This window comes from Athene cunicularia (genome assembly GCF_003259725.1).
Source record: "Athene cunicularia isolate RWA chromosome 9 unlocalized genomic scaffold, athCun1 chr9_part1, whole genome shotgun sequence".
NCBI lineage: Eukaryota > Metazoa > Chordata > Aves > Strigiformes > Strigidae > Athene > Athene cunicularia.
This window is the reverse complement of record NW_020799110.1, coordinates 24,781,687-24,807,136: the sequence shown is the minus strand read 5'-3', so window position 1 is coordinate 24,807,136 and position 25,450 is coordinate 24,781,687. Positions and strand designations below refer to the sequence as shown.

At 43.1% G+C, this 25,450-nt stretch overlaps 1 protein-coding gene across 1 annotated transcript in view; it reads right to left on the bottom strand.

The window, feature by feature from the left end:
• Nucleotides 1-25,450, bottom strand: part of ARHGEF4 (Rho guanine nucleotide exchange factor 4) — a 182,664-nt gene that overhangs the window by 26,394 nt on the left and 130,820 nt on the right. Inside the window, exon 5 of the mRNA XM_026855016.1 lies at nt 20,791-20,930. Coding sequence (XP_026710817.1) covers nt 20,791-20,930 — 140 coding nt within the window. The remainder of the gene's footprint in view (nt 1-20,790; nt 20,931-25,450) is intronic.

Below are 25,450 nucleotides of genomic sequence, written 5' to 3'. Positions count from 1 at the left end.
CATAGTCCTTTACACCCGACAGACTCTTCTGCTGAAAGGTTCAGCAACATCCTTTTGGTACTTGGGGAGACGTTTTTCCTTTAGCATTACCAGGATAGCTGAGCTGACTGTCACTCTTACCAGTGACAAACACAGAAGGCTTGCAGCGTGCAACAGGACAGAGAACACTACTGTGGGCCTTCACCAGGTCCAAGTCCTGTTTCCACCACTGCCAAACACGGACAGAGTGGGTGTACTGCATGCGATAACCACAGTCATGCCTGGAGTAATCCCAGCCAAAGAACAGATACAAAGATTCAAATAAGACATAATTTTATTCCAGAGTTTCCAGCACATTCTGTAGTTAATCAGTAACATGGCATAAATAACAAGTACTCCCCCTCTTAAAATCTTTCTTGAACCTGTATAATGGGACTTCTTTTGGTTTTGTGTTTTTTCTTTTTTTTTTTCTTCTGTAAATCAAAACACTGGAAGCATTAATTAAAAGTAATTGTTGATGTTATCATCCTAAATGCTTACTGTGTTTCTTATCTGGCCAGCTCATGCCTTAGATTCCAAGAATAAATCACAAAGACAGCAGATACCACATATCACCACATAAATGAGTTTAGCCTGGGAGAACAAATTAAGAAAAGATACAATCTAAAGCCCAGATCTCCCTCTGGAAATGATGTCTTCGTCTCACTCCTGTTAATAGATTCTCTTTGCACTTGTGAGGCTCAAAGTAAAGCAGTAGCAGAGCAAAGCTCTTGACTGTTAAATGTTCTGGTGAACTTGCCCCACGCAGGGGCAACACAAACTACACGTGCAGGGCTCAGGGAAGCAGTAGCCTGCCCCATTCCCGCACGCTGCTTTGTCACGCAGCTGGAGTACGCCAGCACCACAGTGACAGCACAGGGAAAGAGTGGAGGCACAACTCTTGTTCTGCATCCTGGGGAGGAAGAGGAGGAGGAGGAGGAGTGCAGCAGCCCCGAAAGGGCCCAGCTGATGTGACCTGGTCTGCAGCAGCAGCAGCGAGTACGGCGGGCACCAGGCATGCCAAGTGCTTTGCAGAGGGGCAGCGATGGGGTGGCTGCCCCTCCCCTGGCTTCACTGCGCTCTCCCTGGCCCAAATATCATGGCAGAACCTGTCGTTCGGATGACTGCAGGGAAGGCAATCACAGCCGTCCTGCAGAGCACCCGTCTCTTGTGTCAAATAAGTGCACCAAGAGCAAAGAAAATAAAAACAGCTTCATAGACAGAAATGCCAAAGGCTTCTCCTTCTCCACTATCCTTCTATCCCCACCTATAGCTCCTACACATGATTCAGGGATCCTTCATAAGCTTTATTTTTCCTGGGCTTTATCGGCCATCGCAGTTTCTTCAGCCAAGATCTGAGACAGGCTTGAATGAGTCACAACTAATGTCAGACTGATAAATGCTTATATACGTCAGCTGCAGCTTCCAGCTGAATGTGTACAGCTGTAGGTGAAGTTGAGGAAGGAGAAAAACACTGGGTTCCCCATAACAAAACTCAACACAGATACTTCAGGATTAGTCAGGTATCAAACACCCAGACAAGCAGTGAAAAGAGAAAAATAAAATTCACCTGATATTAAATATTAAGAGGAATTTTTTTCCCCGGCTCTTAGCAACCAGCATTAACACCTGTGGCAGGCAGCATTATTACACATATCTTCAATGAGTTATTACACATATCCTTGTAATCTTGCTGTTTGTCTTAGTAGGAATTTTAAATGCAAGAACGATTCTACTTTTTTTGCTCCCAACTACTCTGGTACAAATGATCTGGTGAAATTGCCTTATGCAGGGGTAATGCAAATTGCCCCATACAGGGAAGGGGGAGGCAGTTTCACCAGGGGTTGCATTACCTTTTTCTATAACATACTTTTCTTCCAGGTTTTCCCTCACTGTCCTGGACTCCCCATAGCCCTTGAAGAAAACAATTCTTTGCTTTATTTCTCTAGCAGCTGACAGGTCTTCGCCCGCTGGGAAAGTCTCAGATCCTTTGCATCAACAAATGCAACGTTTCCCAGGGGGGAATGCTGCCTGGCAGGGAGCAATGTGGCAGCTCTGTACCTCAGAGGCATTAACTGCCCAAACTCATGTTACGCCTGAGACTTACATTTTCTCTCTAGTATCAGTGAGCATTTTGGGTTGCTGGATCAGCTGTTAGCAAGACACTCCTCCACCTCCCATCACACGCACTGGCTGCTTCTGCACAAGCTTTGACGTGTCAAAGCAGCAAAGGCAAATGGCTCTGGCTCCCACAGACACAGCTGCTGTAGCTGGGCAGAGAAAAGGGAACTTTTTAGAAATAAGGACACCATACCAGGAATGGTGCAGATATGGTAAAAGTGGGACAGAGAGCAGGGAAGGAGGAGTTTGCAGTGTTGTGGGAGCATTTGCCTGCTCACAGTAGGGCTGTGCCTGCCCTGGCAGCCCACCATTGCCAGGTTTAGTATCCCATCCTTTTGAAACCCAGCAGAGTCCTTTAGCGAGCAGTGGAAATAGGGTGTCCCCAAACTCAGCAAGAAGCAGCTCCAGTTACCTAATCAGTTCTGCAGGACACTAAAGACAAGACGTTCCTGAGAAGTTTCCCTGAAGCACTTTTCTAGGCAGGGTGTAACAGGAAGCTACAGTCTCCAGTTCAGTGACAAAAGCCACCCAAGGAGCATTTCAGTGTCATGACACCAAGCTAAACAAGAGCACAAGTCACTTCATAAATCTAGGATCAGTCTTGGCTGGCTAACTATTGTGCTGAGCCTACCAGCTGCCCCACACGGCCTCCGTGTGCCAAGCCAAACGTTTGGATTATGAATGGAGTCAACCTACTGAATACTCTCCAGAGCTATGTGTGTACATGCAGGCCCTGTGAATAACTGTAGTTCTCATCTTACATCAGATGTGTTTTGCACTATTTCAAGATACAGAGCAGGCGAGACAGCAGTAACTGACAGTTCAAACACATTGCAGGGGCTGCCATGACACTGAGCCCTGTTACTGCTCCCACTGCTGTCGAGAGAAAAACACTCACCCACTAGATGAGGGGTGAGAACTGCTGAACACTCAAGCACTTTCAGAGCCTGCTCAAATGAGGGCAGATCATGCACAAGCAGCTGCCAAAAGCTTTCTGTACCTATGACCCCAAAGCCATACTTTGGTCCCTCATCTGTCACTTGAAGACTGAGTATACTTTCACATCTTTCACTTGTCTTTTCCAATAAACAATCTTTTTTCCACCTTATGCCATAAAGTTATGATTCCAGCTGTAACTGAGACCACAGGTAAAGTTTACAGGGGAGAGAAAACACGTCTGTTTGAAAGCCAGTGCTGCTTGCTGAGGTTTGGGTTGTTTTGTTGGGTTTTTTTGGTTGTTTTTTTTTTTTTGTTTGTTTGGTTTTTTTTAAATGGTAACTTCAGAAAACAACATAGTCTGGATGATTCCAGTGGCTGTTCATCACAATGTCTAGCTAATAGACTTAACAGCCTAGTTTGAGATTTTTAATAATTCAAAACTGTTCATCCAGATAAGAGGTTCCCAGAGAAGTGCAGAGAGCTGGGGCCTGCTGCTGCCCCACACCCAGCACTGCAGGAGACTCTCCTCTCTCAGGGAAAAGGATGTTCCATACTCAGATGTAACAGAAAGGAGCTCAGCAAGAACAAACTTCATTTTTTTGTGTGCTAAAGTGATGTGGTTTTTGTACAACACTAATGTATTACACACAATCACATAAATAACTGGTACAGAGTACATCACTCATGGTAACAGACACAACATGACCATCCAGCCTTTCTCAACATCAGATCAGACTTCAGGAGCCGTAAACATTCAAGTCTGAAAGGACTGCAGTAACTTCAACCATTAGTGCCAGCAAATGCACAACCCTCATGAAAGCTGTACTTAAATTGCAGATTACCTAACACACAAAATTAAGGATCCTGCTGAATTTTAAAGGCTTGGATATTTTTCACAGTCTCCAGCACAAATGCAAGCAGTGTCGTTAAGAACAGTGCACCGTGGCTTCCTTTCCAGTCTGTCTTCCTCCAGAAAGTGGTCTCCTTCAATGCCATCAAGTTGCTCCAGGGAGGTGCCAATGCCCAAGTCTGGAAGTGCTGTGATGTACAGGGCTGCTGATAAAAATATCATTGAGGTGAATAGGCCTGGAGCGAGCATGCTGCTTTGCTGCCTTTCCTTCCTAATGGGTCTAGGATAGTGCTCCTTGAGTCACTTCCCTGCTGCGCATGGCTACCACTGGCCAGTGAGAGACATGTGGCCCGCAAGCAGTGTCCTGTGCTGTGGTTCTGCCAGCCATTTTAATACACGTATCAGGTAAGCACTAAGATATAATAAAGGAAACAGGATAAAAGCCAACAAAACACTCCTTCCTCTCTGCTGCAGCATTTATTCAGCCCAAATTCCTGATGCACTCTATTGATCAATCACTTTGGGTAATTGGGCATTACTCACACCGCCGCACAGCACAATGTTCGCAGTGGCAGAGCAACGGAGGCATTACGGGGTTCAGCCTTTTACAGCAGGTGTTTACATGTAGTAGGTCCTTGTGTAAGGGCTCGTTATAGGATGACTGTCCCTCTGCAAACAAAGCAGCAGCACACGGGGCTTCTCCAGGGCTTAGAAGTGCTACGTATAGGCACGGTATCATCATCGTTAGGAATGGAGGCTCGTTAGGACCACGGAGAGCAGTTACGATTAAGCAGGTTGGCTGTGTTACCTCTTTCCCTTTCTCTGGTTTAACGGTGATCCAGACCGCAAGGCACAGGTGATGACAGGAGGAGAGTGAGGGGAGCAGGGTGGGGAAGGAGGTGATGATTAAAAAACAAAGGAGGGATACTCTGAGACACACAGTTACCGTAACAGCAGACAAGCAGACCAGAGGCAGACAATGACAAGCTGACCTGCTGATTTGTTGCCCAGTCCTGGAAACCCCCATGCACCACACCACTACCGGCAGTCCTCCTTCAGTGAAATGCCAAAAGAAACATCAGCACCACGTTGACGATGATAAGGAAGAGCAGGATGACAAAGACCACTACCCGCTGGGTCTCCGGGTTCATGTTGCAGCGGAGGAACGTGTGAAGCGCACTCCATTTGTGCCTGCTTCGGTCAGGGACCTTTGCCATGGTTTCAGCCCCCAAGGAAAAAAAAAAAAAAAAAAAAAAAAAAAAAAAACGCAGCAGGCTTCTTAAGTGACCACTGTACAGCCCACAGCAAGGGGCATTGATGGGGGCAGAGGTCTGTGAACAAAAGCTGTTTTGCAGCTCTCAAAAGCAGAAGTCTAAATGGTTCGACACAGCCATAGCTGGTCCCGCACAGCACGTGTGCCAGAACGCCCCCTCCCCACCCCCTTATCTCAGAGGGATGCTTATCAGCGCATCCGTGGGTTTCCACATCTTCTTTGCCGAAGAAACGGTTGCCATCGCTTTAGCAGAAGGAAGACATTGAATTCCTTCTTGCAGAAAGCCCAAGCGTGCTGGAGCACTGCAATCCGGGCTGCGATATTGGCTTTCCAGAGAGCGGCTCAGCTATTTGCTGGGCGCCGTCTCCAGGATACATGCAGGCCTTAGCAACGCGGCAAGCGCCAGCCCGACGTGGCGGTGTGCAGGGGAGGCTTTTAAGGAGGGTCAGGAGTGGATTAGGCGGCTGCTTTTTTAAATCCTTCCACCCGCATTAAGAGTGTGCCAGCAACAGAGACAAGTCCTGCCAGAAGGCAAATTCCGCTGCTCCAGGTGGGGCTGGGGAAAGCTGGCTGTGCCACAGCGCAGGGGCACGGCGAGGGCTCGCACGGCTTCCCGCACACCTGAGCATGCAACAAGCTGCTGGGTGTTTGTGAGGAGGATGGGGAGAGATGAAGGGGTGCCTCTTGGACTCTGCCATCCCCTTTCTGGCAGGATCCTGGAGCCAGAACGTCTAAAGGACTTGTCTGTCTCTGCCAATGCCTCTGTGGGACTGAGGCACTTAACCCCTAAATCTCTGCAACCAGAAAACCTCTAGTCAGCTCTGCAGAGCCCTAAACGTGCTTTTATTAACTTAACATTTTGCTGCTGGTCTGTGAAGTTCACAAAGCATCAAGATGCCTCACAGATTCCCCAGCCTAAGCATAGCTCCCACCAATGTCTGATCACAGAATCGTCCAGGTTGGAAAAGACCTTGAAGATCAACAAGTCCAACCACTGATCTAACACTGACAGTTCCCAACTACACCATGTCCCTAAGCACTAAGTCAATCCAACTCTTAAACACCTCCAGGGATGGGGACTCCACCACCTCCCTGGGCAGCCCATTCCAAGGCCTAACAACCCCTTCCGGAAAGAAATGCTTCCTAATATCTAGTCTAGATCAGGAACAGAATGAAAAGTCACTCCTCCTTGGAAAGGGCAAGGATGGTTCTTGGACAACATCCATTAGAGACGGGCTTTTTGACTACAGTTGCAGCCCTTTTCTTTCCTCTAGCCAGCAAAGTGGAGCCCACCTTCTACTCTACAGCCATCAGTAATAGCACTCCCCAGAAAAGAAAGAGGAGGACCCAGTATTCAAGACCTTCATGGATGGGAGGTAATTCCACATCTTTCAGTTCCCATGTGCTCACCCAACACACACTGCCTTGCGAAACTGAGAAATATGAATCCAGCAATCCAGCCCCTGGGCTAGATGATACAGTAGCTAGTGCATGGAGCTGGGTGCAAAGAGAATGACTCTGCACTTTACCCAGTAGTTTCAAACATGAAAAAAAAAAAAAAGACCCCAAAAAACCCCTCTCAACATGCGTATATATACACACACACATTCCTAGGAGCAGCATGTCTCCTCCCTTAAACGTATTAACTGCTAAACACTGATGGTAGCATCCAACTCTGTGAAGGGCAACAGGGGAGCATCCACATGATGTGGTATGAACAGAATGCACTCAGCTGCTCTCCCAATTGAGAGAATGCACACTAAAAAAGATGTCTTTTCTCAGCTGTTAGAACATCAGTGCCCATAACATTTCTTGAAGGTCTGTATAGCTCCTGTATGTATCCCAGAACACAGCGGGTGAGAGATTTAAAAGGTAAAAGGTTTAAGAGTTATGGGTCTGGCTGGGTTCTTAACATTTTTTTTCCCCAAATTGTGCTAACCTCAGGAAGGGTTATACAGAAAGTGCTAAGCAGTCAAACAACTTCGACTGTCTCCTTATGCTCCTGTAACATTTAAGGTATCTGTCTTTTTTGGGCATTATAAAATAAATTCTAGAATTACTTCAGTTTGCTGGTTTCTGAACTTAAAGATCTTGCAAATCTCCTTGTCTCTAGCCTGAATACAGAACAAATGGGACTGCATAGGACAAAGGCTTGTGCTCTTAGTGCAGCTTTGATAAGCAAAGCTTCACATATGGAGCAAACAACTGGGATTCACAGGCTGCCCAAGCTCCCAAGTGTGTTTGAGTTTTTGGCCTGCATTCACTTAATGGCTTTGAAAAAAACAGTCCTCCCTACCATATGCACTACAGAATAAAACTTAGAATCCTAAACTTGCAGACTTCAATTTAATGAAAGTTCTTCAAGCCCATGGCTAACTTGCATCGTTGCATTGTTCAACTCCTGGGCACTCTGCAAATCTTACCTGGTTTTGAAGGCTTTTCATGAACTGATTGAGTTTGGGCATAAGCCACCAAACAGTATTGGAGAGGGATGTGGATCTTCAGGAAAAGCTACATTATGGTGAATGGAAAGCACATCCTTTCTCTGAAATCTTCACAGCAACTACCATCTTCTCTAGTCACTTAGTACACTGAAAAGAAATATATAAATTCGTAACCCACCAAGACACACACTGGTGAATCAAGCTGGCAGAGGTATTGCTGTTTGTGCCACAGGATACCAGGCAATCTCTAAAATCCACGATGATGTAATTCTCCAGTAATCTCCTGAAATCTTTGCCAATCATTAACACGTGCAAGCATTTGAAGGTGAAAGCACAGAAAGTTTGACTGAATATCTATAAAGACATCTTAAAGGGAAAAGTAGTTTTCTTGGACACTACTCTGAGACTGCCTGGAAGAAGAACTTGGAAGGAAACCAATACTAAGATGAAAATGCAGAATAAGGGAGGGCACATTTTCTCCTAACTTTATTGGAGCTGTCTCTAACATCCTAAGCCACAGTTATGTTCCTCTGCCTTTCTGATGTGCAGACCTAAGTGCCCTCCTGCACTACATTGCCTGGGCACATATAACATGTTTACCTTGTGTATTATACATCTTGGAGCATTACACAATTAATGGTAAATTGAGGTCACCCTTCTGACCCCACAGTCAATAAGCAAGCATGAGTAGAAACTGGTCTCAACAAGGACAAAAAAAATACAGAGTGACTCTAGCTGTGGCCTGACTTTTGTTTTCACACTGCAGAGTGACTTTAGTTGTGACCTGTCTTTTGTTTTCACCCCCACACAGTGAATCCCCTCACAGAGCCCTTCGCAGAGTCTGTGCATGGGGGTGTTACTTCCATGGTAACCCAAAGCCTGGGGGGGGGCGTGTGGGGTGTGGGTGTGTGCATATGTGTGTGTCTCCAGCTCCTGCTGCGTGCTGCTAAACACCATGTGGCATTTTTCTACGACAAAAATAATGCTTCATTCTTATTCCTCACTGATCAGACGTGCTTCTGTGGTAGGTGGCATCAGCAAGAGATGAAACAGATGAAGATTTTACCTTGTGGCTTGTAGTAGAGTGGGACTTAGTTTGGATAACTATCACTGAGGGAGCATATTTCAAGTAAGCGTTGCACAATCTTAACTGGAATATAATTTGCAATTGTAATAATTTACTTCCAGTCCTTTCTCTAAGAGCCATTCTCAGCCAGGACTGCACCAAGGGAATAACACTGCCACTCAAATGATGCAAGGGGCGAGTGTAGAGCCGCCTTGAAGGCCTGATTGCACACAAAGCCATGCTGCAGTCACACAAGTCAGTCAGTGACCAAACCTGGAGAGAGAAAATTATTCAAGAGCCCCCAGTATAAGTAAATAAAGCAGAAACAGAAGGACACTCCTTTAATTTTCACTAAAATTACATTAATTATTGTCCAGACCTTACTTGTCACCTTGCTGGTATGAGCAGCAAATAGGGCCTAAGGTTTTGAAGATTGTTTTAGGTGTCAGTTTAGGAAGCCAGGAGCATACAAACAAACCCACTTGTCTGCAAATGAAAAGAGCCTTTCAATATTGTAACAGCTGAACTGGGAACTGAAAGGAATTTGTATATAAATGTGAAAAATTAATAGCTGCAATAAGCAGCACAGGTGCTTTAGTAGAACAAGCAAGTAACAGAGGAGACAAGCAGAGAAACTATAACCGGTGCACTTGGAAAGCAAAGATCATGTGCCCTAGTGAGGCCTCCCGGGGCAGCCGTGCAGCGGGGACCAGCCCCATCATCACCCTTCCCCTCTCTCACAAGAGAGCAGACTTGGAAAGCAAGGCTCTGAGTATAAGCTAGATACCATGCTAAAGCACATTTCCAGGACTTCCTGGAAGCACAAACAGGGCTCTGCTTTCTACAAGTACAAAATACAGTGCAATTCAACTCCTCCTAAAGCCAAGGACATTAGTATTGCAGGCACACATAAACTGCTCAAAATCAGTAGAGGAAAAAAGAACACTCTTACTGGGTCATTTATCAACACCCTTTCTCCAACGAGGTGAAAAATGTGTCAAAATATTAACAAGTAACAAAGACAGGAGAAGTGGTGCTAGAATTGAGTCTGGATTAGACCCATCCGACACACAGACTCCTACTTTCTGCCCCATTCTCCAGGCAGGGCACAGAGCACAGACAAACCAGGCAGTCAGCTCGGGGTGTGTTTGCCTGCTCTGTTCAGCAGAGCTTTGCATACCGTGCAAACATGCGCTGAGGATGCGAATGAGAACTTCTCTGCAAGTCTTCCTAAGATGCTTCAAAATAGGGTATCTTCCGAGGTAGCACTATGCTCTCATTTTACACCAGTGAAGCCACAAACACAAATATGACCCTCCCGGACCCTCTGGTTGGCATCACTGCCTCTTTGGATGCTGTGTATACAGAACTACAGAGGAAGAGAACATGCTCAACACATACAGAAACCTTCAACAGTTCAACAGCCAGAGTAAAAAATTTCACCTGGATCCATACAACTGGGTTTTTTTCCCCCTTTAACCTTTCTTTGACATATAAATCACTAAATTATTACTGCCCTTTTCATAACACAGAACTATTGAATAGCTTCTTGGAGAAGAATTTTTATTTTTTTAATGGGTGATGAAAATACTTCCACCTAGTAACACTGGGGTGTTTGTACCATTTCAAATGCATCTTTAAAAGAAAAAATAAAATCAAATCAAAAATCCAGGATCTGAGTGGACATTCAGTGGACAAATTTCTACTCAGTTTTCAGTTCAGCAACTGAAAGCAAGGACTGAGAATGAAATCGTGAGAGGGGCATGCATTGCTACCTGCAAACCAATTCATGAAAATCAAGTTTCCTTAACTCCCAAATCTTCCACTATCACACTTTACCCAGCATCCAAACTAAGCAACTATCAACCCTGTTATGCATTGAATTAGACCTCAGTAACAACTGCAGCTAACACCTCCCCAAAGGATGTCATTCACTGTTGAGCTGTGGCCAGAAAACATCAAAACAAGTACAGTTTCTTAAACTGCATATGATCATGTATTTCTAAAATGGAAAACAGGCTGTCAAAGGCCCACAATTTGCTCTGAATTTTACAGTGTGTAACACCATGTTACTAGAGTACAGCTACACCCACTGTATGTTTCTCTAGCTAGTACTGCATGGTTTAAGCCCACACAACTTTACAGCCAGTACTTCCCTGGACAGTTTACTCACATAATCCTGCCAAAATGTTACAAGCTGTTCTCTTCCTTGAGTACTAAGATTCACGAAATAATTTTCAATGGAAAGAAAACTGGCCTGACAGATTCTCTGTGTAGTGCATAGATTAAGGCATGGCCGCATTGGCACACTTCAAGAAAAACATCCATTTAGATGGGCCACTCTGGACAACAATTAAAAAAAAAAAAAAAAGACGGATCTGCTTCGCAACCAGCATTTTGTTTTCAGACTAAAGCTAGAAGGTCTTCCAAGTTCTCCTAAAGCAAGTTTTATTTTCAAGAACAGCGACAATAACTACTAACATGTTTGAAGCATCTGGGGAATTTCATCATGGCCTAGAGCTCCAGTGTCAGAGGAACCGCGTTGCTGCTGTGAGCCAGGTACCGAGACAGCACATCCCACACGATTCTGCAAGTGGAGGCAAGTGAGCTTCCAGCATCACACACAGAGGATGACACATTTCCAGGATGGCTTGGGCTAGTGCATCTGGGTTTGACTGAAGGTGGCAAATTCTCTCTCAATACTGAATGACAGATGACAAGCAAGAGATACAGACAGGACTGGCCTGGGAAACAAAACAAAGCGTTATGATAGATGTGGTAGAGCAAGGAACAAGCAGAGACAAGCAAAGACAGGCTGGAACAGTCCATGCAATAGCCTAGGAAAACAGATCTTTTAAATACAAGATTGGACAAGGCAGAACAATGGATGCTGTACTAATGATGCTCTCAAATGAAGACAACCTGAATGGGATATACAATAAGAAGGATGGATAGAAAAAGAAATGCTGCATCTTAGAGATGTGGCAAGATTAATGGTTTGAATGCAATAGCTAGAAAGGGGTCAGAATAGGTGACAGAGCTGAGAAACAGGGTGGTGACAACATCCCTAATGACTGAGGGAGGAGGTGTTCAGGAGATACTAAAAGTTATTTTAATGGGCTTTTGAGCTGAAAATTTGACAGCCACAGATGATACAGAAAGAGAAGGAATGGTCTTCATTTGGGCATTACATGGGCTGGAACAGAGAAATAAGGGAGAAACAGAGACAAAGAAATACTCTGACAAAAGTCAGTGAAAGGAGAGAAGGAAAGAGGCATGGGTAGAGTCGTGGGACCTGAAGCAGGTGAAATCAGAGGAAGCTGCAACGAAGCCAGTAAAAGTAGATAAAGAGAGTGAGAAGGGGCAAGGTGAGTGACAGGATGAATGTGGTGACTAACATGGGGTAGAGGAAGATGCATAATGTACAGAGCTGAAAAAACACTAAAAAAAACCTCTTACAAGGATTGTCTAAGAGAGGTGTCTGGAGAAGGGTGGAACTGGGACAAACTTTATACTTTGGTTGTTTCTAGACCATAAGACTCCTTTCTTTCTGACTATACAGAAGTTTTCAAGAAAGTCATGTGGTTTTGGGCTGTCTAGCATATTCTGTTGAGCTCACACATTATAAAACGTGAGTACGTGGTTCCTTTAGCTGTCATCTTTAAAAAAAATGCGTTTGGTTGCATAGCAGTGTTATGACACTTCTCTGACTGCTCAACCTCCTCACCTTACAGAATACACCTGTCTTGTACATGTAGAAAATAGGAAAACTGCTTGCAAGTAACAGCTCTATAAAGTTCTTCCAAGCTAGCATGTAATAATGTTAAGTTGAGAATCCTCCTTCATTGTCTTCTGATGCAGTTAAAGCAGCCATAGGAGGGCTGGGGAGAACAACAAGTTCCATGGAGTATAAGAATGAGAAAAGCCATGAGAGGGTAAAAGACATATATAAGCTGTATATAAGAAACAGGACAGACATTTTTACGTCCTACACCACAGAAAAGCTGGGCAGAAATTGGACATGGTCAAGCAGGCTTTCAAAGACACCTTTTCCTGATACCTCTGTTTTAGCCAGCAGGCCAGAAAAAAAATGCAGCAGAACAACACACCCTGAAGAATAAGTCTTGATGGGCTGTTCTCCAACAGCCTGACCCATCAACTAAGAAATCAGTAACAAGTTAAACCTCAGAAGCAAAGTTGGTAAGTGGCTGTCGAGGTGATCAGCAAGGCAAGGCTGGGAAATTGATAACGCCAACAGTGAATGAACAAGGTGCCCCTTTGCTTTACTAGCAAAGCATCCATTAGGGACAGAGGAACATGAAAGAACAGGGCATTCAGTCTGTATTGCATAACTCAAACTGCTTGCTTTCATTTCACAAAACCTGTTGACTTGCCAGTGGCAAGTCAGTGGAACAGTTAGAAGCAGGATCCTCTCTAAAGATTAGAGATAAAACCAGCTAGAAGTAGGATTGAAAAAAAAAAATAACTCCCACAAACACGTTTCTAGGTCACTGTTCCCTACAACTGCACCTGCCCCTCAATCCAAAACTTCAAGAAAGAAGCTGAACTGGATGTTCAGCCACTGTAAAGCAGCACAGGTCTAACTCAAGTCCTCCAAGGCCGTGATCACACTCCACAGCTCCATGCAAATCTGCCTGACCAGTATGTGCTACCCGGAGGGCGGCCAGCCAGCCCCACACTGCGAGGGACAAAGGCTGTTCTGTTCGCCTGCCTGTGGAGCACACGGGTGTTTAAGTGTGGGAGTAGTGGGGTTAATGCAAGTAACATTTCCTCATTTTGCTGCAAGGAATGGGCGTATGACTGACCTGCCCTGGAACAGTGGCTCTCGAAGGCATGCCAAGGGCACGGAGCAAGGGCTGGCCCCCCGTGCCCCAGAGGGAGGGGGAGTCTTTCCATGAGTCTCAGGAAAAGCGGGGTTTGGCACTTCAGCAGCTTGGTTGTTGTCGTTGGTCTTTCTTCCCTCTACAGCTCGCACGGTTTTGCTGCTTTCAGAGTGATAATATAAAATTGCAAGGAACATGCCAATGCCTTCACTGCATTAAAGCATAACTGAACCTGCTGCTAACTCTGCCCCAGTTCAGTGAGTGTAGGTCAAGGGGCCTTGGTCACAGGACAAGGCTGAAGCTGACAGGGAAGATCTTTTAAGGGATTAACAGTGCTCTCTGAAGGGCCATAAGAATCAGGAGGGATTTTATTTTTCCACCACAGTGTTCAAACATCTTGTGGGGATTAGGGGAAAAAGAAAACTTTGTAGAGAGGAGCTGCTCTAAATCAGGATTTGGAGAGAGGAGAACAAATCCAAAATATGTTCTGATATCAAAACCATGCTGAGAGGAACCTGAAGCACAAGTATGGTATAAAACCAGATGTATTCACTCCTCTGTCTCTATGCAAACACTTAAACCTGGAATAAACTCTACACTAACCTTTACCGAGCATTCCTACTCTGTCACATTCCTTCTTTATCCCATGCTCTCAGCAAATCTTTGTACACCAATATCCACTTTGTTATTGTGCTGTTATCCATCACAGGTGTTTCTTCAAATAGCAAACTGGGGCATGGACATCCCAAAACCTATTTTTAAAATAAAGACATTGGCAGAGTGAATTGTAACAGCAAGATTCTGCAAAACAGACTTGTCTTTGCACACCACCAGGCTACCACTTCAAGCAGGAATAACTGCAGTTTAATCTATGCTACACTTCTGAAGTGAAGCCTTAGAAGGGGTGCAATTATTGCAGTTCTTCTAATGGTCTTGTTCCCACAGAACAGCGATTGAGAGTTAGGTACCAAACCAAGGATCCCTGAACGCCAAACAAGGAGCTCCGAAGGATAGCTAGTAAGATACACCAAGGACAGAGGCAAGTTCCTTCTCTGTATCAGACACAGGGCAGGTCTGGAAGCAAGGCTCCCACTTTTCACATGAATGGTAAAATCACTCATCTTCACCTGCTCACAGGTCATCCTTGGCTGTCGTTGCACAGGGTCTGATTGAGCAAGCATCTACACTCCACAATTAGGTCCTGCAAGCAACACTGGTTGAAGAATGGCAGATTAGAAATCCTGTGAGAGCCCTCAGCATTAGGGACCATCAGGGCCTCAGAGGGCTAGCGCCTGCCTGCCACACTAACGTAGGTGCAGCAGATCAAGGTTTTGAAGATCTCAGTGATAAACCATGGTAAAGAGCCCTTGTCTTAGAAGTGGCAGGCAGGAAGCTGAGACCTTCTACAAATGTAACCTATAGCAGATTAAGAGAGCTCTTTAACGGGGTGCAAAATACTGGTAGTTGGTTGCAGCCTTCAACATAAAGAGAAAACTAACTCTTGTGATTAGCATCAGTAGACACACCATGTTTTCTTTAAGTGGTGGGGAGCATCAGACAGGTTCTAGGAACCCACTGATACACTGGATAACATACAAGCAGACTTTGAGATGATTTGGCACAAGTAACTTCAGGAGTTAAAACACTGCTGGATCGATCGTTTTTTCGCAAAGGAGAAAACTATTTGTGGAGCCAAACCTCTCTCTGCACCCCAGTAACTGGGAACACATTTAAAGCCAGCAAACAACAGACATTATTAAGATTCCCTTAATACTTGCAGGCTATCATTAACAAGCGCTAGCAGAAGCTGTTGGAGCCTTCACAATTTAAGAGCTGGCAGGGCTGATGTAAGAACTCCAAAGCCATCATGCTGTCTCCAGTTATTTCCTTTGAGTGATGTATTTAGGTCTGGTTTATAGCCACAGATGAAAGTTTGGGCAGTGCCTTCCCCTCTTCAAACATGTTGGTATGCGTGTGGGGACATACCTGTGCCCACAAAGAGGTGAAACACAGAGGCTGCCACCCCCGTTCTGCTTCTTCAGTTTGCCTCCTGGAGGGAGGAGTTCAGTTAGGTCCATTCAGAGACCAACACCATAACCCAGTCATTGCTTTATACATGTGCAGGGCCCCTTCCACTGTAACATCTCAGCACTTTGTTTAGGGGCTAAAACTGTGACAGACCTCCATGGGCTAGTCTTGCCCCAAGAACTAAGTTAAGCCTGGGTTTTTTTGTGTGTGTTCCTAATGAGTATCATATTAATAGGGCCATTTAGAGAAAGCATTGGTCTAGCAAAGAATTATATATTTTATAGAAATGATTCTGTATGGATTGAACTCCTGCCGGTGGCGCGTACGCTACAGACCACAGCATACACGGTATGGGAGCTACCTACCCACACCTCACATGTATGTGTGGGAACAAGCATTTGGATGGCCAGGAGCTCACTTCATGACTGCAAACATGAAAGCTTATCCCATTTCTCCCACCCTTCTAAAAAACCCCATTTGCAAGACAGTCTTTCCCCAGATGAAGATAATCCACAGCGCTGAGTGAGCTACACTGGTTTCCATCACCTCCTCTTCATCTTCATCTGCTGGGGGAGGGTCCCTTGCACAGGCAATGACCAAGTCCTAATGCTGACAAGGACACAAAAAAGTGGCTCAGAGCAGCCACAGCTGCTCATGGTAGAAAGCAGAAATATGGCTGTGGCAGCCCCTGGGATACTTAAGTCCCAGTCCTGATGTTTGATGAGACATAATTGCTATAGAATATTTGAATATACTGATTTGTTTTAAATCCATTGCAAAAAAGCTCTCTGTAGCGACCTGAGAAGTTTGCAGATCCCAACTGTAAAAACTAAATCCATCAGGCTGTGAAAGTTACAATTCTGACTCTGTACTGTGAACGTTCACATCTGAGCCCTACACAGTTACACCAGCACTTGGGACCAAAAACTCGGATCCAGTAAAGATTTATGTCCATCGGGGAACATTATTTCTTGTCCTCGACAGCACTGAGCTTTATACAGTACTCTGCAAATAAATCGTAATTGCTGCTTCTGGACCACAGTTGTCAACCTTAGCTGCAGAAATAGGAAAGACACAAAAGCATCAATTAAGCCCTCTGGAAAAAAGGGGGATGGGCATGGAGGGGAGGGGGGTGGGGTGGGGGAGATATTTGTTAACTGGTTTCTATTTGCTTTAGTATCAGTTGTGAGAGCAATATACTCACGTTAAGACATAAAAGTGGCAATAAATCTCCTCTCCCAGATTACACAGGAATGTTATATATTGTTTCCATATAATCAATAATTCTAAATTTTGTTTTCAGTCTGGAAATCTGTTGTTACCATAGCTTTTTCCACCTATTCTGTATTCTTTTTCAAAAAGAGGATGATGAAGTTTTGCAGCACTATTTTAAATTTTTTCTGTCTTTTGAAATTTGTCCTCATACAGTACACAAGAGAATTCTATTAATTGGAATGTAGATAGATAATGCGAAAAATGCTATGAAGGATATTATTCACATTTAACAAAATTAAAATATGTTGTTCTGATTTCATCTGCATTAACATTTTATGAGTTTGGGGATTTGTTTTCAGTTTTTGTTTGTTTGGTTTTAAAAAAAACAGTTTACATGTCTGTCTTGTTTAAAATTGGCTGTGCTTGGAGAAGCACTGAGTGAGCCCAGACAACTTCTCAGTGAGTGATCAAAGAGCTTAGTAACAAGAAAAATGCTTTAGAGACTCAACAGCCCCAGTGGTACGCTGCTCAGTAAGACAGAGAGAGGACAGCTAGAGTATCTGCCGCCTTTGGTATGTGGCAGATGTATTGTTTGTGCCACTTCCTGAACATTTTTCTGTATGAATTACTTTGTTAAGTCAGAAACACATATGTTGGAACCAATTAGCTTAATTGCATCTTGCCAACAAGCACTGGTTAGCACAAACATCTGTAACATACTACAATATTGTCACTTCAAGACATAAGGCAATGGTGTTACATGTCTTAGATAAAATCCCAGTCTGCTGAAGCCGATGAGTTGTGCATTTCCTTAAGAACCACATACCAAATTCCAAACTTATCAAACACAAAGCCGTAAGAGATAAGGAAAACACAAGGAGTCTTGCTGTTATTTTCCAAACATGTAGTATATCTTGCTTTCACAAGACAGGGACAGTACTGTTCATCTAGGGCTGGAAGGGGCTAAACACTCCACATGTTGAACTGCAATAGCAAATAGCATTTCTTCTGAAGCACAGAGCCATAGGGACCCTTCGCAGAGCAGGACAGGACTATCCCTTTGTACACATCAGATATTTCTAGGCAAACAGGCCTAAGCCTACTTGCCGAGGCCAATTACTTGATAAGCAGTATAGTCTTCCCCGTTATCACCATGATCACTCCTCAAGAGCTGGGCAGGCAGGCTTTTTATATGCTTAATCCCCTTTGTTCTCCACTTCAGTCTACATGTAACACATTTCACAAAGCTTGAAGCTATGTCTGTCCTATATGTAACATTTCTGCACTGGAAGGACAGAACCACAATGCAATTGCGGTATAGATTTTTCTCTTGCCACATGTTAGCTAATTACACTGTGGAAGCAAAAAGACGCAAGGATCGAGTCTTTATCTGGAACAAACAGAAAGTAAACTCCACTAGGTACAAACTAAATACAAAAATATCTTTTTCACAAGCATCAAGAAAGCATTTGAAGGAATGTCAAACACATGCCCCAAGAAAATGACTTTCCGTGCCTCTTTTCTCATCTCAAACCCCTATTATTACTTTTTGATTGATTTTTCTTGGCTCTTACACACTCTCATACTGATCTTCTTAGGTGGGCTCTATACAATCTTCCCAGATTTCTTCTATCCCTCAAGTCTTCTTGCCAATAAATTATTCTAGTTTTATGAAAGGTTTCTTTTTTATTTCATAACCATTTTCTCTTGATCCAAAATGAACTAAAACTCAGTGGTTGGGTGTTTTGTTTTTTAATGCAGCACTTGGTCTGCCAAATGCCTTAAAAATCTATTTCAACCTTCTCTTTATTTGAAAGCTGCTTCTTCCAAGGTGGCTAAGAATAATGCTGTTGCCATAGTTTCCTTATCCATGACCAACAAAACGCAATTTGGAATATAATAAAACAAAGACAAGACTACTCACAAAATGTTACTAAATGATTGGACATCGATACCTTCACCCTACATCAGTCCGAGCGATACTACGGAAAATACTCAAGACTAATCAATATCCCACTTCTGGTGCAGGAGGGAAGGTGAAAATAAGCCTGTCCAATTGCCAGCTATTTGAGATATTTCAATTCCAACACTTAAGATGTCTGTTCATGTAAAATCTGTACCTAACAGATTTAGTATTTCACCTCAGACATTTTGTATTTTATTGCAGTTTTTTTGTTCCAGGAAGTGATTGTGTAAGAAAGCACTTTTCTAAGGCTCAGAGAAGCTAAGTGATGGATTAATTACCCACAGGAACCAGTTGACAAAGCAAATAATGTACTGCCTGTTCTTACAGTTTTGTTGGCCCCTGAACAGGCAAGCTTCTAAGGAACAAGCCAAAAATAATCGTTTTTCTTCCAGTCAACTGCCCAACAAAACCCCACATACTTCAAAGACTATATGAATTACACCTGCTTTGGACACTTTCATTTGCTTTTCTGATTAGAAGTTAAATGATAGAATTTTACTCTAATAAAATGAATTTTTAAGAAAATAAAGAAAAAAAATTGTTCTCAATAATAGTGATGAAAGAGAAAACCACAACATGTATGATGGACCCACTGCCAAGTTAATTTTTTTCTTGATTTTAAAGAGTTGTAAAGATTTCCTTTTTAAATATATATATATTTTTTTTTTTCCTTTTCCTTTAAAAAAAGAAACAAAAACCCAGCGGATGTTCTGTCTGATGAGACACATTAAGAAAGCTTACCAAGGCAAGAACCTGAACAGGAGGGACGCAGAATCCTCCCACTGTGCTCTCAGTGCACACTATGGGACTGAGTCCTGTGGTACCTGGGACTCTCTCACAAACACACCAGATATATGTGGGAGAATAAAACCCAAGATTTCTGGTGTTCTACTAATGTTTTCTTGCCAGTGACAACAGCCCAAAACAGCTGAGGTTAAATAAAAAAGCTCTGGCCATGCTTTGATAACCCCCAGATGAAAGCAATAGTTGAAGAAAATAGAGCATGTCTCTTGCTTTCCCGAGGCACCCAGGGTGTAGTCAGGTATTCTAAATATTAGGAACACGAAAACTGCTAGAAAACCATTTGCTACTGTTGTTTTTGCTGTTTCCCTCACTGTGCTACTTTCTGGAGCTTTTGCAGAGCCCAGAAGCACCATCACTGTCCATATCAAACATACAAGCACAGAGCCTCAGTCAACATAGTTTCATTTATAGCTTAGCCTCAAGAAAGCATAACACATCATTTATCCTTGCCTTCTCATCTTGTGAAGGTCATGTAAAGGTAACTGAGTATAGGGAAGGGAGGAGGAAGGTGTAAGCATGCAAGAGAACTCATCCCACAAGAAAAGCATTCTCTGCGCAACAGGATGCCAGTTCTAATGCATTAGACAAAACCATTATATTTTTTCAGAAAAAACCTCTTAAATCCTATTAATAGGTTGCTCATCACATCAGTTAAAGTAAGTAGTACGTTTTAGAATTGCTGATCTCAAGTTAATCAGCGTCAGCACTATAAAAGAAAATGGCTAACAGCACTGCCTAGAAAGGCATGTCTTCCACATCCCTGGAGTGAGTTTACTGCGGAACAGGAAGAATCAGTGAAAACCAAACCTACATTAAACTTTGCACCCTTCTCACCTACCAATACGTTGGTATGTAGACCATCATTTTTTTTCAACATTTCCTTTATGCTTTCAGTGGACCACGTTTTGAGTCTCACACCAGACTGGACCAGGCTGCTTGAGAATAGTTTTAAACTTCCCATCCAAAAAACATCTAAGAGGAGAGCTCAGGGCCTGTGGCTCTGCATTATCTTACATTGTTGTCCTCTATTGTTAGGGACAGAACCCTGATGGAAGGCCCAGACCCTGTTATTACCCAGTTCTAAGTGGTACCCACAGTAAATGACATTTGAGGTCGCACGCACTTTGGCATTATCAATTTGATTGTTGACTTCTCTTATGTTTCACAACAAGAACCAGCATCCTTCCTTATCCTGCCTGTCAGAAACCAATCAGCACAATACCTCATTGATGGCAAGCTGCTCTCCGCCTCCCCCAGGGTGGCCATAGCGGTGGCTGGAGCTCCGAAAGTCCTCATACAGGTCCTCCTCACTTCCCACATCGTCTGTTAGAGCTGTCTTATCCAGTGACCCATCAGCTATCACTGCAACAACAAGAAAAACAAATTGGTATAGACCACAAGATCCTCAACAGCACTGCATCAATTACATGGGCTTGGCTGGGCTGAGGGACACTAACACAGAAGGAAAGAAAAAAAGACAGGGAAACTCTATAGGCAATTTCAGGGCGTGCCCATTTTTCAGAGAATTTTTTTCCATTTGTGTTTTGTTACTGTATATGATTGTGTCTTTTTCTAGATGGGAAAGTATGATTTATAAAAATTCAACAACTGCTGCATGTTGCAAAGAAAAGATCAAGTGAGAAGAAGACGACAGGCTCTGCAAAAAGGTGCAGAGCAAAGATGATGCAAACATGATTTCACTATGACACTGACATGTTGACAGGAAACTATGGAACAAGATCATGTCTGCCAATTCATACCTTGGTGATTATGGTTTACCAAATCCTATCAGACCAAGGAAACAGCCTTTGGGAAAAACATTCACCTTCTTTGTCCACACAGTTATTTAACTTGAGAACCCTTTTTGTTGCCTAAAAGGGTGGTTTGCCACAAAAGTACCCATTATTACCGCAGAAGGGCCATTCTGCTGAGCACAGCCCCAAATAAGCTACAGATAATGGAGGGTTAGCAGTCTGTAGCTAGAACAAGCATTGAAGTCTCAAGATATAAGCATAAACCTGAGAGAAATAAAAATACGGCATTGATACTTTTTACACTGAAGAAAATAACATTTCATCTGTTTCACAGGCAGGAACCTTTTCCTAAGCTCTCCTCAAGGTATTAGCAAATACCCTTCAGTGGCATGTTGACCAATCAATTATTCATCCCATACCTGTTTAGGCTATTGAGCATAAACTTTCTGTTCTCAAAATCTGTGGAAAATGACAATGATTAAGGAAAACACTTGTGGACATTCATCTGGATTAGCAACTGCTAGGACAAGTTTCCATGACAAAGAGGTGGGCTTCACAAAGATTTCTGCGCATGAATTATCTAACACAAACAGGATGCAGAGAACAGCTGATATAACTAGTAATTTTAGTTTAACAGACTTGACACGCATACAGTAGTAGAACTGAATGAAGTGAAAGCACAGATATTGCTATCAGCACTCCTGGTGACAGTCTTGACTGTCCAAGTTAGATGTGATGTCACATTCAAAATTTTTGCAGAACAGGTGAAAAAACCTTTCAGCTTGGTCTTGTACAGAACTAGTCAGTCTGGGAACACATAAACCTGTTCCTGAGCCCTCATTTCACTCTGTAATGCAAGTGCATCTTATGAACTTAATTGTGTCAATGGGCCAAGAAAGTGCCAAGCGTTCATTAACTTATTTTTACCTGAAAGCAAAGCTCTCCAGTAACACACACACACACACACACCAAAAAAAAAAAAAAAAAAAAAAAAAAAAAAAAAAAACCTGCAAACTGTCCTTGTCAATGCTTTCACTACGTGCAATGTTTTGTTAAGGCTGCATCACTTGATTACTTCCTAATAACATGGTGAGGTGTAAACTCTGTAGCAGCTATCAGTTGAGTGCAGTAACTTGACATCAAAATGAGCTAAATTTGAACTAAATACTTGATCGTTTATGCTCTGAATCCAATAAATACACCCAACATACCAAAGATATATTTGTTGTCTAAACCTGGAACTCCACTCAATATTGATGGCAGTTCAGGACACAGAGGTGCATATGAGCTTATGATTAAAGCAGAATTTTTTGTGGAAGTGTGTAACTACCCAACCATTCAACTTTAAGTGACATTTCACTAAAAAAAAAAAAAAAAATAAAATCAAGCATTCTCATAGCTTTGCTGTGACACATCATATCCCTATTCAGAAATCCTCTACTGAGTTTTGCCAGTAGTATAAAGCAGTTCTGGGGCTAAGACCTCAGTCATTAATATAGACTCAAAACCAGCTGGAATACCACCAATATTGCAATTTTATTCAGAATTACCACAGTCTGCACTATATTTTTTTTTTAAAAGAGCATTAATGTATCACTTTTTGCTCATACACTGAAAAACATTTGCCCGATAGTAAAGAACACTTTTCAGTGTATTAGTACAGCAACAAAACCAAATTAGAAATGTTTTTCAAGAACAAATAAAAATAAATCTTTTAGAAAGGAGTTAGCAGTCACTTAATTCAAAACTTTCTTTGCAACCCTCTGATCTCATTCTTTTCCCTTGTTTTATACATGGCTTCATTGCTTTTGCCTTATACATTTTCTGCTATTTTCACTGCTAAAAGTAATTTTCAGCTTCAAAAATGTTCATTGACATACTTAAAGCTTTTGTTTTCCCACCAATTTTCCTATTTGTTCTCCGATCTGTGCTTAGATGAAAAAGCAAAAGCTCCGGGGAGATATTTATCTGCATTACTTAAAATGCTCTATACCTCTGCTAAGTGCCTTGAAAGCTGTGTTTGCTTTTACTAGAGATGTGTTTTTCTTCTCTGATCTTACCAAGCTCATCAATTTTCTGCAGTCTCAAAACCTGCTACTGCATTCTAGATTAGCTTTCCTGGCAGAAAAGTCCTCACAGACATATTTCACCAAAAACCCACAGTTCGCAGTCATAAGGAAGTTCTCAGTCCTTGAGGAAGAATGGCCCACGATAACCATTATACATTTGCCCAGACTAATGCTCCAGGGAAGAATAAAACTAATGAAAAAGAAGAACTTGCTCTGAAGCAGCTTACCTGGGAGACACGATTACAAGTAAATAAATAAAACAGTAGTCTGGAATGGTGACCCAATGCACTAGAAATCCATCAAGAAAGTAGGAGAATGAAGGCTTTTCATGTAGGTGGTGACTCAACATGCACAGAATAAACTAGGTCAAGTAGAAAAGCAGCAAGCAAAAACCTTTAAAGACAAGTTAGCAGAGATTGCTAAAACAGTCTATCAGCTTCTTCAACAGCACAGAACTAGTCAGACAGGCAACTATTAAGCTGCAGAGTAGCTGACTTGGATGGCTCATTCCTGTCCTCCCCAAATGCTCATTGCTATTTCACACTGAAACCCACTGGTATGGTCAGCTGACCTGTCCGTGCCTCTCTGAAGCCACAGATCTGATCCATCCCTGGCAATCAGGCAACACCAAAGAACAATGTGCCGTCAAAAAAAACCACCAAGCATCCAGCCACCTTAAGCAGATTTCTTCATATATTATATGGCTGTCCTGATAAATTTCACTGAATATGGCAACAAATCCCACTCATAGGAACACAGAGAGGGGGTGTTTTCACCAACATTTAGTACTACAACCTTCTGTGCAAGTATTTAAACTCTGCTTTATACTGTTGTTAGTCCAAGCCCAAGCTCAGGACTTGTCATTGAAGTACAGAAGTAGATGGACAATTCTAGCAATAGTACCTCATGAAAGAATGCTGCACAAACCCTTTTTTATGCATCTGCACAGAGAATACAATGTCAAGAGCCTGACTCCATGAAGATGATCTCGAGGATATGAAGCAGCAAAAGTCATACAATGAATGGCACTGAAAACAGCGAATGGCAGAGGTGGTCTGCATCCAAGTGCCTGGCAGACACCACCGAGTCAGGCTACATTCGGGCACGGTCACAAAACCAAAAGGAAATCTTTCTATCAAATAAAGCTTGATGAAAATGATACAGAGGAAGAAGGCATGTGGGTTCATCCTTACACCTTCCTAAGGGCTGTGGGATGCAGGCATAAGCAGTCAGCATTGGGAAGGGTCCTGGCTGGGCTCTGCTTGTGTCCCCACCTTGCTGAAGGAAAGCACGTGAAAGCTTGACACCAAGCAGCCCTGAGAAGAACCTCCCTACACAGTTAGAGAGGTCTCCATCTCATCAGAAAGGCATTGGAGATGTTATCAGCTCTGGTTTCACACAGAAGAGCACTCTGTGCCTGCAGTGAGAGACAAGCCATGCAATGGCTGCAGTGTAAACCACAGCTGTACAGCTCACAGTCACCCCAGCTAGCAGCCTCCAGCTGCAGCCTGATTATAGGTAAATTTGGATAATCTGCAATATATACAGTGCCTATATGGTAGGATGTTTACTCTTGGGAGCCACAATCAAACCTATCTGACACTGGAGAACAAAACAGTTGGGCTACACTGGGACAGCCTCAATCTTACTAACCAACAGAAGACGGTGGGGAGAGAAAAATGAGAGAAGCCTTGTGTTGTTAATCTAACTGGTGGGAAACCAAAAGAAGTTGGAATTAGATCATCTACTGAAGGTCACAGACTGAAAACCATAGCCCAGAGTTCAGTTAGGACTAGTGTCACCTAGCACAGGTGACACTGTTCACCATGTCTGAGCTCCTCTCCTCTCTCAAAGGATGGACCTGCTTCATACATTCCAAGTGCCAGGAATTAATGAACAGAAGTTGTTGTTGGCCAAAAAAAAACCCCAGAACAAACCCCAAAATATTACCACCACTACCAAATCCATCCCACCTTCTCATGGGAGAAACACAGAATAAATTTCTAGAATAGTTTCCTCAGAGCAGCTGGGCACTGCAGCCCCAAATCTAGCACAGCCT